The 22632-nt window shown below is 42.1% G+C and overlaps 2 protein-coding genes across 2 annotated transcripts; one reads left to right on the top strand and one right to left on the bottom strand.

Moving 5' to 3' along the window:
* Nucleotides 1-5698: 5698 nt before the first annotated feature.
* Nucleotides 5699-7181, top strand: LOC116869941 (eukaryotic translation initiation factor 4E-like). The gene has a single exon (XM_032861575.1). The coding sequence runs from the start codon at nucleotides 5709-5711 to the stop codon at nucleotides 6360-6362; it is 654 nt and encodes a 217-aa protein (XP_032717466.1). The 5' UTR covers nucleotides 5699-5708; the 3' UTR covers nucleotides 6363-7181.
* Nucleotides 7182-15852: 8671 nt separating this feature from the next.
* Nucleotides 15853-22291, bottom strand: EDN1 (endothelin 1). Its single transcript, XM_032861574.1, has 5 exons — nucleotides 21741-22291; nucleotides 20056-20224; nucleotides 18488-18646; nucleotides 18224-18337; nucleotides 15853-16660 (listed from the first exon to the last, which is right to left on the bottom strand). Exons 1-5 carry the CDS (start codon nucleotides 21802-21804, stop codon nucleotides 16558-16560), a joined length of 609 nt encoding a protein of 202 aa, XP_032717465.1. The 5' UTR covers nucleotides 21805-22291; the 3' UTR covers nucleotides 15853-16557.
* Nucleotides 22292-22632: the final 341 nt, after the last annotated feature.

The raw sequence follows: 22632 nt of genomic DNA, 5'->3' as shown, positions 1-22632 counted from the left end.
CTCATCATTGCCTTTAGTTCTGGTCACAAGTGGAGGGAAACATACTTACAGGGCACCTACTTCTGTCAAAGAGTTCAGGGAGTCAAATTCTCCAAGCAGCTCAAGGCTGATCAGCAACAAAGAATTGCTTACACCGAGGCCAGTCTTTCTTGATGCTCTCTCTTTCCTTCGATGTATTTGTTGATGGGCCTGAGCAAGGAAAGAAAGCTTCAAGTGAAACCCAAGCATTAGTAAGAAATTAGAGTTGACACATCGGTGTGGAGTGGGTGGGGAAGGAGGGAGTGGGGACAGCATCTCCCATGTCAAGCATATTTCCCACTAGCTACAATGCTCTGTATTCTCTGATGTGTCTTTTCCCATGGAGGAAGTTCTTTGTGAAAGAGGGGGAGGTGAGCTAGCTCGTGGGAAAAAAACGTCTCTCAAGCTGTGAGCAGTAAATTGGCTTGTGCCCAAGTAATGTCCTCAAGGTGTGCCATGAGAGATGAAATCACTTGGCTCATTTTACCGTCTTCAGGATGGCGTCAAGATCTGACAAAGCCGGGCAACATGCACAAGGAAGCGAATCTGAGGCAGGATGGTGGCTCTGGAGAAGCCTCCCATGTGCAGCCGAGATGGGGACCTTACGTGGGAAAAGTGTGCAGGAGGCCTTGGCCCTGAAGAGGAAAGCTAGGTTTTGGAACAATGAAGTGAACTGCGGGGAGTAAAAATGCACACTTGGGGCGCCTGGGTGGCTCAGTGGGTTAAAGCCTCTGCCTTCAGCTCAGGTGATGATCCCAGGGTCCCGGAATTGAGCCCCACATCGGGCTCTCTGCTCAGCAGCAAGCCTGCTTCCCCCCTCACTCTGCTTGCCTCTCTGCCTACTTGTGATCTTTCTCTGTCAAGTAAATAAATAAAATCTTAAAAAAAAAATGCACACTTGATGCCCAGGCCGGGCTAAGACATATATGGCTCCTGGAGGCGTGTTATAATTCTGGCACTCCTTCAGATGATTATTCTCTACATATTTGTTTAGCATTTATTTAGTGAAGGAAGGGGACAAAAATGCTCTTTGGGAGGAGGAGGTACACTTTCTTGAAATATAGCACACACACAACATAGATCATAATGCACAGCTCCAAGAATTCCAACAAAGTGAACACACCCATGTTTTCAGCACCGGGACCAGGAAATGGAGCATCAGAAGTCCCTCAGGCTCTGCTAGTTGTGGCCACCCCCCACCCCCCCCGCCCCCCGCAACCAAAGGGAGTGACTTTCTTGACTTCTAGCACTGAAACTCCTTTTTTAAATTCATGAGCTTGTAAAGATCCTTATGTGACCGTATTACCAAATTTATCATTTCAACTGACTCTGAATCATCTTTCATTTCATGGCTTCTTTTGTTGCCCAGAGTTGGAGAGCAATTTTTATTCACATTCTTCAGCAGAGGTCCGCGACACACATGTATTGATGAAGCAGTGTTCCCTGGAAAGAGCATCTCATCGTGCCTTCTTTGGGTTCAGAATGTCAGCTGCCTGTCACTGCTGACCTCGGGTGATTGCCAGGTGGCTGGACTCAGAGGCCGTTAGCGATCTGTCACTGCCCGAGGAACATATTTCATGCACAAAAATAGCAGAGATAGGTTGAGGCTAGGAAGGTCTTTATTTCTACTGAAGGGCACTATCTACTTTAGCAGAAGCAGAACAAAATTCTGTTTTGCCAGTGATGAAAGGAGAGGCTGGTGGGAACCTGAGTTAACGAGCGCTGTTTTTCTGGTTAATTGCAGTGATGTGTTAGCACCGGTTTTCTTAGAGACTGGTACCCCACAGAGATGCCCAGTCTTTTATCTCATACATTTATTGCAAAAAAAATTTTTTTCCCATTCTGCAGCTTGATGGACCTTACTGTCTTCTGGACTGAACCTTTGTGATTCTCCGTTCAGGCTTATAGATGAGTTTCAAGTCAAGGGTGGGAGAGATTCCAATCATTCCCCCCAAAATATGGGGTTGGGATTGTCATTTCAATTACCAGACACTGAAAGAGTGCCTTTTCTCCATGTTGAAGACACAGAGATTAATAACACCCAGTCCCTCCCCTACAAGAATTCACTGTCAAGTGGGGAATGAGATGTATAAACAAATACCAGAGTAGAGACAGCAAAGCCCTTTTGCCTTGAGGAGTCCAGGAAGACCTCATACAATAGAAAACATTTGAAGGGAGTCTTGAAGAATAAATAAAAATTTCACCAGTAGAACTATGAAGAAAGGCCATTCCGCTCTGAGGAAGCAGTATCCGAAAACCCGGGATGGAGAGAAAGCACGCAGCCAGAGTGAGGAACAGCTAACATAACCTTTTTTTCAATTATAATGTGAAGGACGCCAACATCGGAACCACTAGGAGACCTGCTCAAATGAAGTTTTCTGGGTCCTGCCATGTACTAATCATCATTTCTGGGGTTTGTGACCTCAGGATGTTCATTTTTGGCAAACTTTACAGGTAATTCTGTTGCACATAAAATTGGATAAGCGTTGCCCTAAAATAGGAGGTAAATGTCAGAGGGTGAAGATAAAAACAGGAGAAGTTGGAGGTATACAGTGAAAGTTTTGAGTCAAGTATTAAAAGCTGGTCTCTGGAGTGTTCTTGTACGTGGAATGCTAATCTTTACAATCACACTATGTGGTAGGTACTGTTATCTCCAATGTTATGTATGAAAAGATGGAGACTTGGGAAGGTAAAATCACTTTCCAAAGGTCACATAAGTGGTGGATCCATGATTTGAATCCCGGTGTGACCATGCTCTTGGTCATCTCATGGCATTTGGACCAATTTCCTTCAGACATTTGTGCTGACTTGGTCCCCTTTCTTCCCATATTCTCCCTGTAAATAAGGACTCTCCCAGCTGGGTGTAATGATTGGGTAGAATTGGACCTCACCTGCAGATCCCCATTCCACCCCGGGAATGAGCCAGCTGGAGCCTTTTGTGCTCCTAACTGATTCGGTGAGCCCAACTCCCACGCCCCAGACCCTTATCTATAGGTAGCACCATCAAGATTTGATTTGGATTCCTTTGGAACACTTGTTTGATTTCTGGAGTTGTCTCCTTTTGGTTTCCTGTTCTGACCATTTGATGATCTCTTGTAAAAGCTGATGGTTTATAGACATCTTGTCTCTGTTGGGTGAAAGGTACTTAGGGTTTGGTCAGTCTCTTCTCTTTGTCTATTTTGAGCTCACATCAACTAAGAATTTAATGCCAATCAGGAAGTGAATGTCCGGAATGGTGAGTTTTGTATTTCTGGGTTTATGATCGACCTCTAGCTGAAATTTTAGAATTGAAACTATAAGCTTTCTCTCTGTGTGAGCTGTATGTTTATACACCTGTAACTGAGAAAGGCCTTTGCCTCTTATTGTGTGAGTGTGTAATACTTTCCTATCTCTTGATGGTATTAATAAACTAGATTAGAAAATCTCTTAAAGGAGCTCTAGTCTGATTGGCTTAGAGGTAAATAAGCACTTATATAAATTGAACATTCCTTAAAGTCCCAGAAAAAAAATAAATTAGATCTTAACACTTCTGGTGTGGGCAAAAAAGAAGTATTCTTATAGAAATCAACTCAGAAAAAAGCAAGAAAGAAAAAAAAAAAAGAAAGAAAAGAGAAATAAACCAACTCAGAAATAGCTTAAGAATTTGAGTTCACATAATTTGGCTAAGTTTTGACAAGAAATACTAGCTTAATAATTTTGGTTTCATGAAAACAGCTGTTTTCTCTGATTTATTGGTGTTAAATATAACATAAGCATAGATTTTTATTCTACTTGTGTATGTTCTTTCTCAACTTTACAGATTTACTGATTGAATAAGCTAACATGACTTCTAGTAAATGTTTAAGACTTTGAAACATGTTAATCTCTGTTTTACCCGTTTGAATCATTACTCTGAAAAACTTTATTTCAGCGATAACTGTTACTGTGGTATGTCAGCTTGAAAAGAATTTGCAAGATCTTTGAGAAACTTAAAACTTTGAACCTTACTATACTGAGTAAATGAATGGATATTCATTTAATGGCTAGATTATAATTTTGCCTTTTCTTTTCGTGTAGTTTGGAGGTGCCATATGTGTGTGTGTGTGTGTGTGTGTGTGTGTGTGTGTGTGTGTGTGTTAAAAGTCCCTGGAAAATCACCATGATTTATTCTTTCCTCTATCCAAATAAAAAAAAAGTCTAGAAATAATTAGGCATATTTGAAGCATTCCACTGATGAGTTAGCACACCAGAAGAGATGCTTAACTTTCCCTAGGTGAGATGTGTATGGATACAATGTCATAAATATTTCAGAAATTGTGTGTTACATGAGATGTTCCTGGAGAATTATCAGTACCCTTTTTATCCCTGACATGTTTCTGTCTATCAGAGTCCTAGTAGTGCTTTGTCTAATATTAGGCAACAATGGCATAGTGCTATCAGTCATAAATTCAGGTATCTTTTAAAGATGTTATTTATTTATTTGAGAGAGAGAGAGAGGGAGCACATGAGCAGGGGGAGGGGCAGTGGGAGAAGCAGGCTTCCTGCTGAGCAAGGAGCCTGATGCAGAACCCAGTCCCAGGACTCTGGGACCATGACCCCAGCCAAAGGCAGCTGCTTAAATGACTGAGTGACTCAGACATCCCAATTTCAAGTATTTTTTTAATATTAACTCAATCATAATTTTACTTTTTTAATTTGAATCTGGCATCTTTGGGACACTGATTTTCAGTATGGGATTCCTATCACTCAGCTATGGAGTTTCATTAACATATAGATGTGTAGGACATACTCCAGACTTACAGAATCGCTTTCTTTGATATTCTTGACATATTCTTGAATATTCTCACTATACATCAGGTATACTATATTCATGATTTATCATGTCAGGATTGTTACAGTTATATCTGAAGATTTTTTTTCTCTGCAAAGATAATGATCATCTCTTTTTATAAATTAGATGTAATATCCATTCTTCTTTGACATTGGAGTAGCAATTATGTTTGTAATTACTTTGTCTCAAACTTTTTGGAATGACTTTATTTTGTTCTGCATGTCACATAAATGACCACGTTTTTGGGGTCAGTTGCACTATCCTTACAACAAACGATCCTCAAATATTTCACTACTGAAAATTATCAGTAATAAGCTTACCACAGCTATTTAAAATCTTACGTCATCTACAGATAATGCTTTGTTTTATGCCAATGCTTCCCTGAAGCTCTTGCAATTAGCTACAGGCCAGAGTACTTCCTCTCCAATCCAGAAATACTTTGGGGTATAAAGTTCTGGTAGCATCACTTAAACAAGTGGGCTGAGATCATACCAGTGGACTGAGTCAGGATTTCTAGAACTCTGACAAACAGATGGTCTCATGAGACTGCTGCTCCAGACAGAGAAGAACAAGATTTAATTACCTAAGACTGAATGAACTGATGAAGAATGACTGTGCTTTTGTCTAGAATGTGGTTGTTCTAATATCCTATTTTCTGAGGAATAAGGAAGCCCTTACCTTCCTCTTCTATTCTTTATAACTGGTAATTTAGCAGATGCTGTTTTTGTCAACTGTAAGATTTGCAAATGGCATCTTACTCTTCTTGCCTGATTAATCCAGAGTTCAGAAACTCTGGCTGAGTATTTTTTATTTTCGTAGCAATGGTTGCACATAGGTTCAATAAGAATCTGTCCTTGCGGTGCGATCAGATCGATCTAAGATGGCGACTGTGGAACCGGAAAACACCCCTACTCCTAATCCCCCACCTACAGAAGAAGAGAAAACAGAATCTAATCAGGAGGTTGCTAACCCAGAACACTATATTAAACATCCTTTACAGAACAGATGGGCACTCTGGTTTTTTAAAAATGATAAAAGCAAAACTTGGCAAGCAAACCTTCGGCTGATCTCTAAGTTTGATACTGTTGAAGACTTTTGGGCTCTGTACAACCACATCCAGTTGTCTAGTAATTTAATGCCTGGCTGTGACTACTCACTTTTTAAGGATGGTATTGAGCCTATGTGGGAAGATGAGAAAAACAAACGAGGAGGAAGATGGCTAATTACATTGAACAAGCAGCAGAGACGAAGTGACCTGGATCGCTTTTGGCTAGAGACACTGCTGTGCCTTATTGGAGAATCTTTTGATGACTACAGTGATGATGTATGTGGAGCTGTTGTTAATGTTAGAGCTAAAGGTGATAAGATAGCAATATGGACTACTGAATGTGAAAACAGAGAGGCTGTTACACATATAGGGAGGGTATACAAGGAAAGGTTAGGACTTCCTCCAAAGATAGTGATTGGTTATCAGTCCCATGCAGACACAGCTACTAAGAGCGGCTCCACCACTAAAAATAGGTTTGTTGTTTAAGAAGACACCTTCTGAGTATTCTCATAGGAGACTGCGTCAAGCAATCGAGATTTGGGAGCTGAACCAAAGCCTCTTCAAAAGCAGAGTGGATTGCATTTAAATTTGATTTCCATCTAAATGTTGCTAAGATATAAGAGAAGTCTCATTCGCCTTTGTCTTGTACTTCTGTGTTCATATATATATTTTTTTAATTTTGGCTAGAGTGTCCACTATCCCAGTCAAAGAATTACAGTACACATCATCCCCAGAATCCATAAGCGTGTTCCTGGCCCACTCTGTAATAGCTTAGTAGAATTACCATTACAAACACATTTTACCTATCCACAATATTCAAAAAAGAACTTGCATTTCTATACCTTACAGGAAAAAAATTTTGTTTATGTTCCATTGTATGCAGGAGCATATTTTGCTGGTTTGAAAGAGTATGATGCATACAGTTTTCTAGCAATTTTCTTTGTTTCTTTTTACAGCATTGTCTTTGCTGTACTCTTGCTGATGGCTGCTAGATTTTAATTTATTTGTTTCCCTACTTGATAACATTAGTGATTCTGATTTCAGTTTTTCATTTGTTTTGCTTTTGTTTTTTTCCTCATGTAACATTGGTGAAGGATCCAGGAATATGACACAAAGGTGGAATAAACATTAATTTTGTGCATTCTTTGGTAATTTTTTTGTTTTTTTGTAACTACAAAGCTTTGCTACAAATTTATGCATTTCATTCAAATCAGTGATCTATGTTTATGTGATTTCCTAAACATAATTGTGGATTATAAAAAATGTAACATCATAATTACATTCCTAATTAGAATTAGTATGTCTGTTTTTGTATCTTTATGCTATATTTTAACACTTTGTATTACTTAGGTTATTTTGCTTTGGTTAAAAAATGACTCAAGTAGAAAAGCGGTCCCATTCATATTAAGACAGTGTACAAAACTGTAAATAAAATGTGTATAGTGAAAAAAAAAAAAAAGAATCTGTCCTTGCTACCATGACATGACATAATTAAAAATAGGGATTATGCAACCAAGGCTTTGTCTGGAATGTCATATCTGAGAATGTTGCTTATTTAATCAGATATGACCGGATACTTTGAAGAAATTAAGGTTAGCTTTATGGAACCAGTGTTTACAAAGCTCTCATAGGCAAACAGGCCTGACACCCGGCTTATACATTCCTGACCTCACAGGTGAGTAAGAAAGGTCATTTCCAGGAAGGTGCATGAGTCTCAGAATATTTGGGTGACCTCAAGAAGAGAGGAATTTGCCCAAACGTTTAGCTACTACAACTAAAATCTGGTAGCAAGTTCTCAGCTTGACATCCTAACATGAAGAGACTTTTTTAAAAGTCTGATCTGAAATTCCTTGTGAAAATGTCCAGAAAGCAAACTTAAAATGGCCTATATGATAAATTATCATTCCTGCCATACCCATCTAGATAACTATGCCAGATTTAACTAAACTAGCCTGATTTTGTGATCAAGAATAACCTTTCCCTAAGATTATTTTTGACCAAAAGTGGGATGACTGTAAAGAGAAATTATGTATCTTAATGAAAACTATATGGCCTGTAACAGATCCTTCCAGGTTACAAGATTCTGACCCTGTCCATTGTCTTTGAGCTATTTTAGATAGAAATCCTTTTGAATTATGGGTAACCATTGTGTATACAAACTCTGTATTGCGTGGTGGCTCTTTTAATTGACTCGCTCCCCAACTATGAAAAAATCCCTTTGGTTTTCTATCTATAAATTGAACTAGTTCTTGTTAGCTTTCCAGATTGTCAATCTTTGCCAGATTTTCAATCTTTCAGCTCCTTTCAATATCGGACCCTAATCCTTCAAACTAATGTTTCCAGTTTTTCTCCCTGCTGCCTGACTCAGTGTCACTGAGAACTAGAACCTAAGTATCCAGATCCCCATGAGACTCTAAAGTTGCTTGGCAGCTCACCCTTTCCCTTAGGACCCAAAGAAATACTGCGAGCTGAAGTCCAATGGCTTGACATTGCCTCAAAAAGCTCAGTGCCACCGCAGGCCAGCCATAGGTCTGATTTCTCTCTGAAAAGGCCCTGTCTGGACCATTAAGGAAGCCTGGTAGGATGCTAGGAATATGGATGGCCTGGAGACAACATGATCAGAAGCATCAACATCCTACCTCAAGTGCTCCTAGAAAGTCAACAAGCAGTGGTGTCTAACCATAAAGTGTTCCTCCACTGGCCTCTTGTAACCCCTGGGGCTGCTTGCCCTCAGAGTTCAGCTCCTGGCTCTCCACTAATACAACCTTATATGCTGACATTTCTCTTTTTCACTGTAAGCATCTTTCTTTGAAGGGGCCTGATCTCTGGAATGTTATAACCACTGCTCTCTACCATCACTTCTTTACAGCTGCTTCATTTGTTTTGTCAGGAGCCAAGCAAAAACTCTTGTAAACCATTTCTGAGAACTTGTTTTGCCCTACTCTGGTGGGTTACGGTTGCTGCTGAGTTGTTTGGTGATGAATGATATCCAGCTGGAACAAAAAGGGAGGATTGACAGTGTCAAACTTTATCTGAGCCTTGTGTTCCTCAAAAGCCAGAGTTAGGATGTCTCCTTCCCCTTTGGGGTTCTGAGAAAGGGCTAGCCACAAAGAACCACCCTGCTCTTGCATATTCCTCTCTGCTCTTTCTCAATGACTCACAGGAGACCATCTCTAGCCTTCCTGGTGACTCTCATAAGACTAATGGACACCTTCTTTGTTTGCTTGCTTCTATAATACCCCAGGCCCCTTTCCTTTTCTTGAAACATTCTTCATTAATGAGCACTTTCTTAAGTGTAATGGCCTGGGTAAAATCATTTCCTTAATTATTCTGTGCATTTTGTCTTTCACCAAACTGAGGTACACCACTCAGGGCCATTGATGGGAGCGCAATGACCCAGTTAATGGGGGAACAAGCCCTTGAACAATGTCCATAGCAGGGTGCTTGGTAATGGGCCCTTAGCAAGTTCTGCTGGCCTGAAGAAGACATCTAAGTCGACAGTTAGTTCAGTAGTTCCTACTTGTATACGAAGTGGGAATTCTTGACATGGTGCAAGGACATTTGTGACCATGTGGCGAATAGTAGGAGATGGGCAAAGTATCTGAACTACAAAATAATTTTATATTTGCTTAAGTACGGAGACTTTCAGTGGAGTTATTTCATCTTATTAGACACAAGTTTAGTAAAATTTTCTAAAGTTAGTTGAAAACTATTAGAATTGCATTCTTCTTATTTTTAAAATTATGTCCTCAAATTTTAATCCACTTGAATGCCACGTAAAAATAAGAGACTTCTGTCACATTTGCTGTTGTTGTGTTGCTTTAAAATTTTCAGTATTGTTAATTACTTTTTCTGGGTTTTAGCAGAATGACTTATCACAGAAATCAACACCAGTTAGAAAAATTAAAGTCTGACTTTATTGTGGTGGTGTTGCTTCAAGATTTTCAGTATTCTTGAATTAATTATCCTTTCTGAATTTTAGTAGGATAAATCACATCTTAATGGAAACGATACTTATTTACCTTCACTGTGAGTCAGTTATATGAGCAATTTGGGCTACGTTCTTCTTATATCAATTGTAGACAGAGCACTTTATTGAGACTCTTATATACCTTTGGCAGGATTCTGGAACTGTTGAGTGGTATCTTATTTAATGAGGGGCTCAAGGTCCATTTTTTTGCAGTCTCTTCCCATGAAACCTTCCTTGACACCACAATTCTCCGTTTCCCTGTCCCCAGGTAGAATTGATCACTGCCACTTTCATACCATCATAGGACTTGTTCCTCCTCGAGTTTCGTCATCTCTAAAATAGAACAAATTAAAGTACCTACTTCATAGGGGTATAGTCATGAGGAAATGAGTTGATGAGTGCAAACCTCTCCAAAGAGTGCCTGACGTATAGTAAGACTAAATAAATGTTAACTATTATTACATGGGTTTGTATCCTTTGTTATTATGAGGCCTGTTATTATGAGGCCTCATGAGGCCTGGGAACATTTACTGCTCATTCCCTCTAAGCTCAGGGCCCCCATATCTAATCGACTATTTCACATTTTGCTTGGTTGAACAAAGCATATCAACTTCATTGTGTCCATACTGAAATATTTACAAATGGGATGACAATGATACTATGGAGTGGCTTCAAAGTAATCCACAGAAGGAAGGCAGAGCGTGGATAGAGGTGAAACACCACCAATTGTATCTTGATAACTATATGATGGTTATATGGGGTTTATTATGGTTTTCTTTCAAATGTTGGCTATGTTTAAAGATACCCCTAATAAGAAATTTAAAACTCAAGATGTTCAATACCAAAATTACAATACTTTCCCTCCTTCCTTCTCAATCTGGTCCTTCTCTAACGCTTCGGCCTCAGTAGATAACACTTTATTCTATAAGCAGAGAATGTCCGTGAAAGATCTTTCTGAGATGGGGAAATAACATGAATTATTTTTTGAGTTCTTTCTAGCTCTGGATTCAATGTAAGTATGATTGAAGCATTTGGGGAGGATAATTATGATTATGGTGAGATACAGGATGGATTGGAGTGGAGAGAAATAAGAGGATCCATCTCGTTATGACAAATAATTACCACTAGAGCAGAGCCTGAGTAAGGGAATATTTCAACACCACAAATTCTCCCAAAGAGACCCCTGAAAGTGGGTCTTATGAACCTTCTTTAGTCAAGCCTCATTTTGGTCAGAGAAGTATACAGACACCCTTCCATGGTCTGGAAGTTAACCTACAAGAGCAAGACCTGAACTTATGAGCAGCTCCTTCTTCGTGACGATCTTGGAGTGGACCTAGGACCTTACCAAACCCTGGTATAAGGCAAACCTCAGATTTGGAGGCCATAAAATTGCCCTGCTAAAAACTTTCAAGAAAACAAAGAATACCTTAGAATATTTCCATTTCTACCAAAGGAGATTGAGGCCCATGTAAAGGGAGCACGGAGAGTGAGAGAAACAGCATAGCAGGATGGCCATGCAGCAGGATGACAGAGATGGGCAGAGTGACTCCGGTGGGCATGGAGACAATGGGATTCCACTCAGTGAAGCTGTACAGAGGATAATTGACCAAGTGGAAAAGAGTTTTGATCCTTCCAAGTCTGCCATGCACAGGGGCATGTACCAGTGAGACCATTTCTGTTTTTAAAATATTGCAATAGTTCCATCCTGTTGGTAAATAGCTATAGTGAGAAGCCTAAAAGTTCCACCCTGGTGTCCCACCCCTTCCCCAGACTGCTGGACCTCCCCACAATCCAACACCTGGGGGCTTCACATCTGGCCTAGCTGGGGGCCACCAGGGACCTGCTCCCATAGTTCTGTCCCTGTCTGTTCCAGTTGGTCAGTGCCCATGCCACATCAATGGTAGCCTAATATTGCGAATTTCATTTTAGATACTTGCACAGCAGTTTAGGGTAGAGGCCTGGGATGATTCAGAATATGAAAGGGAAGAAATAAGAGGCAGAAACACACACACACACACACCTCTCTGAACCAGCAAGTCTGTATGTTAAATCCCCAGTGTGCTGCCTCTCAGAGCAATGAGCAGCCTGTCATGGTTGGGACCCATCATTTCCATTAACCAGTGTCCCCAAGGTCTAGGTCCTTCTGTATTCATTATCCAGTGGCACCAGTCCTAGATCTTTCTCTGGTTATTCTAGGGAAATAGTATAGCCTCTGCCATCACATTTATCACGACAGTTTCTTCCATGCATTGGACCTACAGCCAGTAGTTGTCAATGAAGCATTCCATGGTACCAGGCTTGGAAACAGGCATCATAAATTGTCATGATTTCTCTACCAACCATGCACTGGCTCAGGATGATGTAGTAAGCAAATATTGTGCAATGAAAATGCTCCAGACAAAGGTGCAGGAGCACACATGGAGCATTAATATTCCTTAGAGTAATAAAAAGTTAATTCGCTGGAGCTCACTGGAGAGATGGAAATACCCCACATTTGTCCAAGAGTCAGGGCCAGCTCTATGCCCTGATCTCTGGGGGAGTTTTAGGAAAAAGAGTCAAGGGTCTTGAGATCCAGTATTGCTATTTGCCTGATGGAGGAGTCTGGACAAATCACTTATTCATTCAATATATGTTTCCTCAGCTGTCAAACAGGTATAAAAATATGCCCCAACATCCCAAAAAGATTGTTAGGGGCTGAGGATCAATGGCAAAAGGAAAAATGCGACGGGAAGTCCAGTTCTCTACAAAGATGAGAAGTTGCTGTTAAATCATAAGGTCCTGAGTAACAGCCATGTTCACTAGTAGCCCTAGACCCAGGATCCCAGGAATTGTGAGGGGCTGCAAAAAGGAGCAAAAGCTGACGTGGAAGGAATTCCATTGAGAATATGGGCTTGAAAATAGTATGTTGCACATGGAAAACTTGGGTTTGAAAATAAGCATTTTCAGGACTTTAGAAAAATAAAATGCAACATCTTGAGCATTAATATACTTAAGTTTTACTATAGAGTAAGAGAATGAAGCAAAAAGGATTCCTTTTCACTCATATTATCTAAGGATTATTTAGTGAGTGAACCCTAGAAAATAATGATAAATGTAACTTCCCTGTTATATTCTATTCATCCTATAGAAATTCACTTCACAAAGCCATGGGACTTGTATGTCTCCTTATATTTCTTTTCTCTTCCCCTACATTTCTTCCCTTACAAGGATGGACCTGCCCTTTCGCTCACGAAGCTGAAAGGTAAAACTTTTATGAACCCTGACTTTGCCTTTACCATCCAGAACCCTCTGTCAAGGTTTACTTGGACAACAGTCTCCACTGGTTAAAACGTCTGTGTTCAAAGGTTCAGGGTTCAGAGATGCCATAGCTTGCTGTGTGATCTTAGGAAGGTCCTATCCCTCTCTGGGTGCTGGCTCTTTCACCAGGAAAGATGAAAGATTTCTCTTTCTCACTGTCAGTAGGTGTCTTCCTGAAGGAACTCTAACTTAATTATAACCCCAAGTTGGCAGACCTTGACTTAGTATAATACCCTGACTATTTTAGGGAGCACAGACAGGGTTAAAGCCAATGGTTTCCATCACAAAAGAAGCCATTCCATGGGGAGAAAAATTCAGTACCCTGTCGGGATTTCTTTCCTTCCACCAAAGGTCACTGCTCCACACCCAGGATCCTCTGGTCCTCGGAGTCCTGAGATGAAAGCTCTGCCTGGCCTCAGGGCGAATACAGAAATCTGTCCTAAATGGACTTCCAAAAACTACACTCTTACTGGAAAGAAAAACAGCAGGAAACGTGACAGATCATTCCACCACTTCACCCCTCAAGCCAGCATGAGCCTCAAATAATATCGAATCTTTCCTCTACATACTTGAAAAATAGTCATTTCCTCTAAACCTTCCAGCTTCATTTTACTACTAGCTCTCCTGGCCTGGGAGAGCTCCTTCACTCTTGTTGCTTTTCTTGTCGGCTACTGAAGCAGGAAGCATGGAGGAAGAAGATTTGAAGGCCCAAGTAATATTTTTTTAAAAAGGAAAGAAAGAAAAAGAAAATTCCTTTGCTCGTTGTGTTGTTCTTGTACTCAGTGGCTTTTCCCATCCCAGCTCCCTCTTAAAGGTAATGGATCCACATCCTCCAAGCCCTCTCATCCTGCCTCAACTTCCTCATGCTTCATGACATCACACACTCTTTCTCGGAGCCACTAGAGAAATTCCCCACCCCCTCATTTAACTCATGGGAAAACTCATGACGCAGGTTCAAGCCAAGCCCCTGGTCATTGTGGACAAAACGCCACAATTCCCGTAAGAATCACACACCAACAAACAACTGGCTAGATCAAGGGATACCTGGTCCTTGGTGTCTTGAGATCAAAACTCTGCCTGATCTTTAGTGCAAAGGGAGAAACCTGCTTTAAATGGACTTCCAGATATCACACTTTTAGATATTGGACTGTCCCTTAAAAAAAAAAAAAAAAGAGGAGTATGGAAGATAAAAAAAACCAGTGTCAATAAAGATGGACACTCCACGTGGGACACCGGTTACGCTCACCTGAAGGCTGCTATTCAGTGTCCTTGGATGTGTCACTGTTTGGACAACAGTCACCATCATGAGCTAATATTTGTTGAATGCCGGGCATTCTTTCTTCTAGGGAAGGACGGTGAAGCGTCTTGAGAGCTCATCAAACTCTTTTGGGCTTCTGTGGTAACAACCATTCAAAACACCAGTCTCCTGGTTGGTTTGGCAAGACCAGCAAGCCAAGAGGAGAGGAGGGGTGTTACCACAATGCCTGTGCCCCAGACCAAACATTCGGTATCTTGACCGCCACCGGCATATGTGTGGTCCTGGCTAGCACAAAGAAACGAAGGTACTTAGTGCTCCTTAATAAGCAAATAATAAACTTAATAAACAAATAATATATAAAGGCACTTAGTGCTCCTTAATAAACAAAAGTCTAAATCTGAGCCAAAAACAAGCCATAACAAAACAAAAAAACAAAACAAAACAAAAAAACCTATAAACAAATTTAAAAAGCTAGGGGGTGCCCCTCACTTGCTCTGAACTGGCTATTTAATCTAAGCATTTTTCTGGTGTGGAACTGTGTATAATTAAGTATGTTTTGGGGACTCATCTTGCCACTGCTTCCTTCGGCCCGTTGATGTGGAGAAAGCACCTCTCACCACACCATCAGCTTTAACTGTGGGATCCTGTCTCATAGCCTAAGCAAAGTTAATGCATGAAACAAGCCCCTGGAGAGTTTTCAGGGGGAAGAGGAAGCAGAAGCCTGCTATCCAGGGAGAGACAGAGGTATTAAAGCTGGGTTTTTGTTTTGTTTTCGTACCTTAATGTCATCTAAGGGCAACTTTTAAGATCCAGACAAAGTTCTTTTGTGATTAGCCAAGACTATTTTCCTTCTTATTGCCACCCAAAAAAACAACTTTAATCATTTCCCTTCATAATTCTCAGCACTTTGGCCCACTTCTTGGGAATTTCAGAAATCATTTGAAATCAGTACAGTAGGGAAAAAAATATTTATTTTCTAAAGTCATTACCTTGACAGGCAAAACAAAGCATTTTCTCAATTTCATTCAGAAATACATTTAAAAAAAATACATAGACCAATATGGCCTGCCCAAATGTATATTTAACATGGTAAATATAAGGAATAAATTGTTCTGAATATAAATATCTATAAAAAAATAAGTACATCAGAATTTAATCCAACCTCTTCCATTAGCCAGTTACATAAAGGAAAATAATTTTACTGCTTTAAAGCATAACTGAATATTTAGTTTGCAATGTCTTTCATAAACAACCCTAGACCATTGTGTTTCCAAGGATCAAGGTAAGGGAACCTTCTTTTTCAAGGATCTTTTTTCTTATGGATCAGAGCTAGTAGATTACCATGAAAATGTTACATCTACTACTGACATGGTAGACCAGATAGCTATGAAGCCAAGAAGGACTACAGAGGTTCCGGGGGAGGGGATGGCAGGAGGGGACCAAACGGGGGAGGGGGGGATATAGTTAATGGTGGGGAAGTACTTCTTTTTTTGGCGGGGGGGAGTACTTCTACCAGAGTGCAATAGAGGTGAGGTAGACTCAGATTCATCAAACCCATCCTGATTTACAGTAGTAGCAGTATCTTTTAGTTTTGCATTTTGTGAATTTAAAAAGAAAAAAAAGTCTTTTTCTTTCTTTCTTTCTTTCTTTTTTTTTAACTTGAGTGTCCTTCGAGAGTGTTTTTAATTTGTGCATTCCTTAGAAAATCTTTGCATGGACTTTGGAGTTTCTCCCTGAAATGTGCCAGGCGCCTGAGTGAGACACAAACACTCCCTTCGGACCCTCTTCAGAAATTCCACCATGTGTGGAATCTCCTGTCCTCCCTCTGGATGGTGACACCCGAAATCACAAGTCACTGTGTGTCTCTCTGCCTTCTGAGTAGTCTCTTGTCACCCCAAACGAGGAGAGACGAAAGCAGTTATCACCAATGGAGGCAAATGAAGATGGATTGGGGGACTCCTTAACCTTCCCTGGAATGTTTAGAGCGAGGGCACTGGTCCATTGCCAGTTGGAGCAAGAAATGGTCGGTCAAAGCAGGGAGGATGCTGTTGCTCTGATCCCAGCCATGGGGAGAGAGTGCAGAATCAGCCACAGGGTTCCCTCCTCGGAGGAGAAGGCTTTCGGGCGGGCCAGCCATGGGCCCTGGTGACCTGCCATCAGTGTGCTCGGTTGTGAGTCACTTGCCTCTCTGTGTAGATCCCCGCCTTCAGCTTTGCAACACGAAAAGCTGTTTTGATGCGGTTGCTGATGGCGTCCAACCTATGAAAACAAGACAAGAGAAAACAAATGTTATTTAAAAAAAATCATTTCTGGGCAAAAGAAGCATCTAAAATTAGAATCTGACACAAACAAATCTAAGTCTGGTTCCTGAACTTTCCCCACTGACCACAACAACGTGCTAATCTTGGTTAACCTCAAGTGAAAAGGCAGCACCCCACCCCTTTATGCCAGGGATGCGGGGAAGGGGAGTGGAGCTACAGTCATATCTGAAGATAATTGGGTATTCAATGCAATTTTAAAGTACATTTTTAAGGTAAACTGGAGATATTCTCTTTTCCTCTGTTGCCCCATCCCAACTCCCATCACCATATGACTCTGTGGAGAAACTACCTTCTCATGGGTTTCAAATAGCTATGGATGTCTTCTTAAACACAAGAGCAGTTAAAGATGACTTGAGGGGAAAGGAACAAAAAGAGAGCAGGCCAATAGGCAGGCCCAAAGCAAATGGTGTACAGCAATGAAAAAATATAAATCTCTATTTTTTACAGGTTTAATATTTTCCTTCGGCAGGAAAAAGAAAGGGAATTCTAAGAGTGATTGAATCGTTGACAGAATCAAAAACAAATACAAAAATAATAATAATTCCTAAGTCAGTTAAGGAACTGTGGCTTATGCAACCCTGTAATCTGGGGGGAGCATTGGGGGCCTGACATTATAAACATGAAAATGACAATGGCCAGCGAGACGTCCCAAACAGCTCAGGATGTCCCGTCCCACACATTAACAGTAAGCAACACAGCACACTTTGATCACAGAACTTCTTGCCACTGGATTTCTAGGAAAATTTCCAGGGAGCAGGGTAGGGAAATGTAGAACACGTGACAGCTCTAATGCAGATTTCTTCCCTCCCACTTGTGAATTCCAAAATCTTTTGAACTTGGAACGGTCATCCCTCTAGAGCTGCCCATCACAACCCCACAGTGTGCACTAATCTCCATCCCTTCACTGCTCCAGCTCGACTAGAAGAGATGAGAGCTTTTCAGAATGATACGGGCTCTCCACAGAATGTACTTCCCTATTTAAAAAAACAAATAACCCCTCCCAAACAGCATGCTCTGATTTTCACCTTCCCTACCTAAGGACTTTATTTTTCCCCTTTGGCCACTGGAGTAACTGCTACTTTGTGAAGAACTTGATCATACATGAGACTCTGACTTAAAAATAAAATGAAGTAAAATAAACACCAAAAACTCCTTTCCCTGAAAGGATTGTTAATTTCCCTAGGAAAGCAGCAAATGCGTTGACTTGGAAAAGCAAGGACTATATAGGACCAAATGACAAATGTGTCTGTAGATGTATCTTGTTGGGAAAATCTAGCTTTGGGCGGAGTGGCACGTGCTTAAGATCATTCAAGGGTACAGTGGGCAAAGGTCTGCATTCAAAAAATATTTGAGAGGGACTCCTTTGCTCTTTTTTAATCTATAGACTCTGAAAGTCTTTGTTCTTTTCTTCTAAACCTTTCTCCTATCAAGGTGAGAACACCTGGGGGAGCAGGCCATTGGCACTGGTGACTGGGGCTAGCTGTCCTTGGGAGTCTCTTACCTTTTCATTTTTCTTCCTGCCACCAGCTGCTGATGAACACACTTTTCTCCAAGCCCAAAACAGTCTTTGCCTTTCTTAGGGTCATTCCAGCTCTTCTCCATACCATCTTGGTCCCTGTTAAAATACAGATAAAGCAAAACATTTCAGCAATGGTACCTTCAGCTCTCACAAAGTCTCTATTAATTTCTCGTAAACAAAAAGGCGACATCATGACGGGAAGGTCGGGAGGTCATAAAACTGGAAGCAAAGGGGTTTCTGCCTCACCTGAATTCTTTTCCCACTTGGCAAAAAGTCCAGCACTTCTTGTCTTTTTGGCTGGCACACTGACATCTCTTCCTGTGGTCTGTTGCCTTTGTGGTAAATAAATCCTTTAAGGATCGTTTGGACCTAGAAGGGCTTCCGAGTCCATAGGGAACAATGTGCCTATTAACAAAAAAGATGAACAAAAGATATCAGCAGAAGTAATAGTAATAGTCTTTGAAATGATGCATTCTGTGGCGCAAACTCATTGCAGTGGGACACAAGGAGCTCCCCACACAGCACCGAGTCATGCAATTTAGGAGAGCCAAGAATGGCGGTGGTCAGGGTCATGGGCCCACCAGGAGAAAACCAGTTTTCTAACTCAATGAAATTCATTTGTCTTCTTAACAAATTTCGGTTTCTTCTCCACACAAGCAGCTTTGTTTTTTGTCCCAGATTATGACATCTCTGCTTTGGTGTCTGTTTCCTATTTTCTTCCTTTTCTGACTTTCCATCTACTTAACAGCTACTGCGGGGGAGGGACCTCGATGCAAAACCATGACTCACATGATTTTGAAAATCTATTTTCAATTCAAGTCATATGATAATGCCAAAAGTGCCTCCTGGGGGTGGGGAGTGGGATCTACTATGGCACGCACGGTTCACCCCCAATTTCACACATCTCCTGCAACTGGTGAAACCATGACTAATAGAAGGACTCGTCGCCAGAAGGCTCCCCAATAAATTCCAAAGAGTCCCTTTTGAGCCTCACCTAAAAGGAATAAAGTCCTCTCCTCGGAAGTATCACCTCCTTGCGGTTTTTGTTTGATTCGATTTTGTGTGGACTGGGGGCATCCCTCACCAACTGGTCGCCCCGTACAAGACACTGTGTGCCGTGTTTTGGTTAACAACTCTGTCCTATGGGTGAGCCCATTTTCAGGATGGAGGAGGACGGGGAATCTGCTTTCTTCCCCACTCTGGAGACAGAAGGGAAATCTACAGGCCATGTTTCCACTGGTGTCTTGAAATGGGCTTTTCTAAAGGGAGAGTACAGAGGAGTCAGGACATCCCTGTTCCAGATCTGACTCTGCCCTGAACTCATTCTTGCACAAATGATGTCCACAACTTGGGTCTGTGCTTTTCTATAAGTAAAATAAAAGGGACTGATGATCACTCTGTACAATCCCTTCTGCCTCCCAGGGGTAGCACAGGTTAGACTAACCCATGTCCGACCATGGCAGCTGATTCCTTAAACCCAAGCGGATGCCACCAAAAGACATCCCTGCTCAGAAGTGTGTAGCAGGGGACTGCCTGCCATCAGCCTTTTCCATCTGTGCTGTCTGGAGTCTTTGAGCCACAGGGCCTCAAGAAGACCCTCCCCTGTGTTTCAAAGAACCACCCCGCCCTGTATTTACAGGAATGGGGAGGCACTATCCCCACACCCCCGAGGCACCTTCATGTTGCCAGAAGAGCTACCTTCAGAATCCAAACCAGGACCCCTGTCCCAGAGCAACTAGTGTCCCTCGGCTCCAGTCTCTGGAGAAGCCAGAGGTAAGGAATAGCTAGAGTGACGACGCCCTCTAGAGACTCACTCGGGAGTGTTGACCCAGATGATGTCGAGGTGGCAGAAGTAGACGCACTCTTTATCCATCAGGGAGGAGCAGGAGCAGCGCTTGGACCGGCGGGCCCGCCAGGGTGCACTGGGGGCGGGCTTCTCCCCTCCGCTGTCCAAGCCCGTGCTGAGCTCCGCGCCCAGGACCGCTGGGGAGAGAAAGAGCAGGTCAGCAGGGCACGTTGCCTGGGATGTGGCCGAGCAGATAAAAGCCTGTGAAGCATGCAGCCCACCTTCAGCAAGAAACACAGAGCAAAAAGGGCTCTTTATCTTTCCCCTCCTTAACATGACTTCACCTTTACCCCGACTGGCTTATCCACTTTCGGGGAGATTACACACGGGCAGGGGGAACAGCCACCTGAAAAGGGGACCGACTGGCCAGCTCCCAGAGAAATGCGTGGATAGCCGCCTGTTAGAAATCTGGGGTGGCTTCTGCATGGAATTTAAAAGGACAGCCCAATTTCGTAGGACAGTGGCTTAAAGTTGGTTGATGACCAAAGTGCTAAAGTTACATGAACCACCCGCCTCTTCCTAGGTGCCGAGCCACTTCCCCATGCAGCTTACGGGAGAATCCACCACTTCACACCTGGTAGAGGGCAGGGAGGAGCCCAGGTGATATATAGTCCTTGAAATTAGGTGGCGTTCAAGAGCTTTGAGGGGATGATTGGAGAGAAAGAAGAGAAACCAGCTCTACAATATTCATCTCAAGTGGTAAACTCTAGAGTAAGTGTTGACCTAGGGTGAGACTGAGCAGCGGCTCAGGGACCTAATCAAGGTTCTGTGGATTTTGAACGCAGGATCCCCGGAGCAGGACAGCGTGTGGGGGACTTGCCGCCTCCCCCTTCCCCACCACAGCATGGCCTCTTACTGACAAGTTAGCCATGTGGCTTATCTGCCCAATTTTGTACATTTCAAATGATCAGACACATTCCAGGATTTTCATTGCCTTGACATCTTTTCTCTTTAGTCAGGGTCATGAAAAGCCACACAAAAAAGGGCATTGACCCTAAGAAGGGGGAAACGGGCAGATATACGCGTACTATCTAAATCCTCAGGCAGCCAAGATTTATCTTAGCTCCCCTTCAACAACAGGTGAATAAAACTGAAAATAGCCCTCACAGTGTTTTGGGTGCCAAAAACCTGCCAAAAGAAAACTAAAGTCAATAATGACAAATTTTAAAGAAAACATCTGCTTCACCCTGAAACCGCCTGAGGGTGATTTTACTGCTCATACATTGCTTGAATGACTTGAATAAAATTCCTTGGCTTCGAGCTGAAATTAATATTTTACACATTCACACACTATTAAAACATGATTTAAATAAGATCTGTAAGTCCTTCTATGTCCTATTACCCCTGTACGAACACATACACTGCAAATATACATTCGGCTACATTATATCTTGTCTTTACTTTTCCTGAGTTATATTTTTAAAAGCCAAAAAAAATACTCTATGCATTAATAACAATAAGTTATCCCAATGCTATAGGAGAAATTGTTTTCAATTTCCCCACCAGAAAACTTAAGTAGCTTTGAGCAATAATTCCCAGACACTTGCTCTCTGAGCTGCAGTCCTAAAAAGAAGTGGAAAACAGAAGCGAGAAAAACATTAAGGAGGACAAGAAGACATTAACGTTCAGAGACGTGCAAGTCGGTGTGCCTACCTGCTTCTGGAGCTCCTTGGAAAGCCACAAACAGCAGAGAGAAAATCATGGGGAAATAATCCATTCTGAAAAAAAAAGGGGGGAGGGAGTGGGGATCAAAGTCCTCCCCTGCCAACTGAACCCAAAGGAAAACGAAGAAAAATAATAGCTTCGGGTCCCTCAAAGCTCTTCTGGTTATTCAGATCTCAAAGTGAGCCTTCAGCCTAAGTGCTCTTTAACGGAGAGAAAAAAGAAGTTTCTGCCAGGAGGGCCGGCAGTGGGAGCGGTCTGCGGGCGCACGCGGCGGTGGCGTGCGGGGACAGCAGCGCGGACCGAGGACCCTGTGCGCGCTCGCCCCAGCGCCGCTGCAGAAGCGCGTCTGACTTGGACAGCTCTCCGCCGCCTTTTTATATTGAACCCCTATAGAGTGGGGGTAAACAGCTCCAACTTTATTCCAGCCCCAGACAATGTTATTGTGTTATTAGTCACCAACAGGCAACGTGCGGCCGGAGATAAGGCCAGGCTCTAAAGGAAATCACTGCTAACTTCAGAGGCAGACGCCCGCCGTCTGACAATTCAGGGGCAGGGCTAAGAACAAGAAAATACCCATTTAGAGACCTTTGGTAAACCTGCCCGTGCGGCGCTTGGGTCTGCTTCCCCTTTTGCAAGCTGCCAGCCCCAGAGTTCAAGAATCAGAAGAGGGACTCCAGAAAAGTCATACCATTGGTATGAAAAGTATGAGCTACAGTTTAAATAGATTGTATTGTTGCGCGCGGGGATTTTTTTTTTAAATTGTTGTTCACTTCGTTTTTCCTTTAATGTCTCCGATTTCTTACTGTTGATCAAACAGGGGAACGCTTTCCCTCTTCACTCCCCGCCCCAACTCACTGGGGGTCAGATTATTTTGGCACAT

This window comes from Lontra canadensis, unplaced genomic scaffold, assembly GCF_010015895.1.
Source record: "Lontra canadensis isolate GAN:19392208 unplaced genomic scaffold, GSC_riverotter_1.0 scaffold21, whole genome shotgun sequence".
Lineage (NCBI taxonomy): Eukaryota > Metazoa > Chordata > Mammalia > Carnivora > Mustelidae > Lontra > Lontra canadensis.
This window is presented reverse-complemented; position numbering and strand designations above follow the sequence as displayed.

Bases quoted from the DNA above. Each gene is read 5' to 3' on its own strand.
- LOC116869941 (XM_032861575.1), top strand. From the start codon at position 5,709: ATGGCGACTGTGGAACCGGAAAACACCCCTACTCCTAATCCCCCACCT.
- EDN1 (XM_032861574.1), bottom strand. From the start codon at position 21,804: ATGGATTATTTCCCCATGATTTTCTCTCTGCTGTTTGTGGCTTTCCAA. The intron at 18,647-20,055 runs GTGAGTCTCTAG...TTTTGTTAATAG, and splicing joins ATCTGGGTCAACACTCCCGA to GCACATTGTTCCCTATGGAC. The intron at 16,661-18,223 runs GTAAGAGACTCC...TTGTTTTCATAG, and splicing joins GCAGGAAGAAAAATGAAAAG to GTTGGACGCCATCAGCAACC.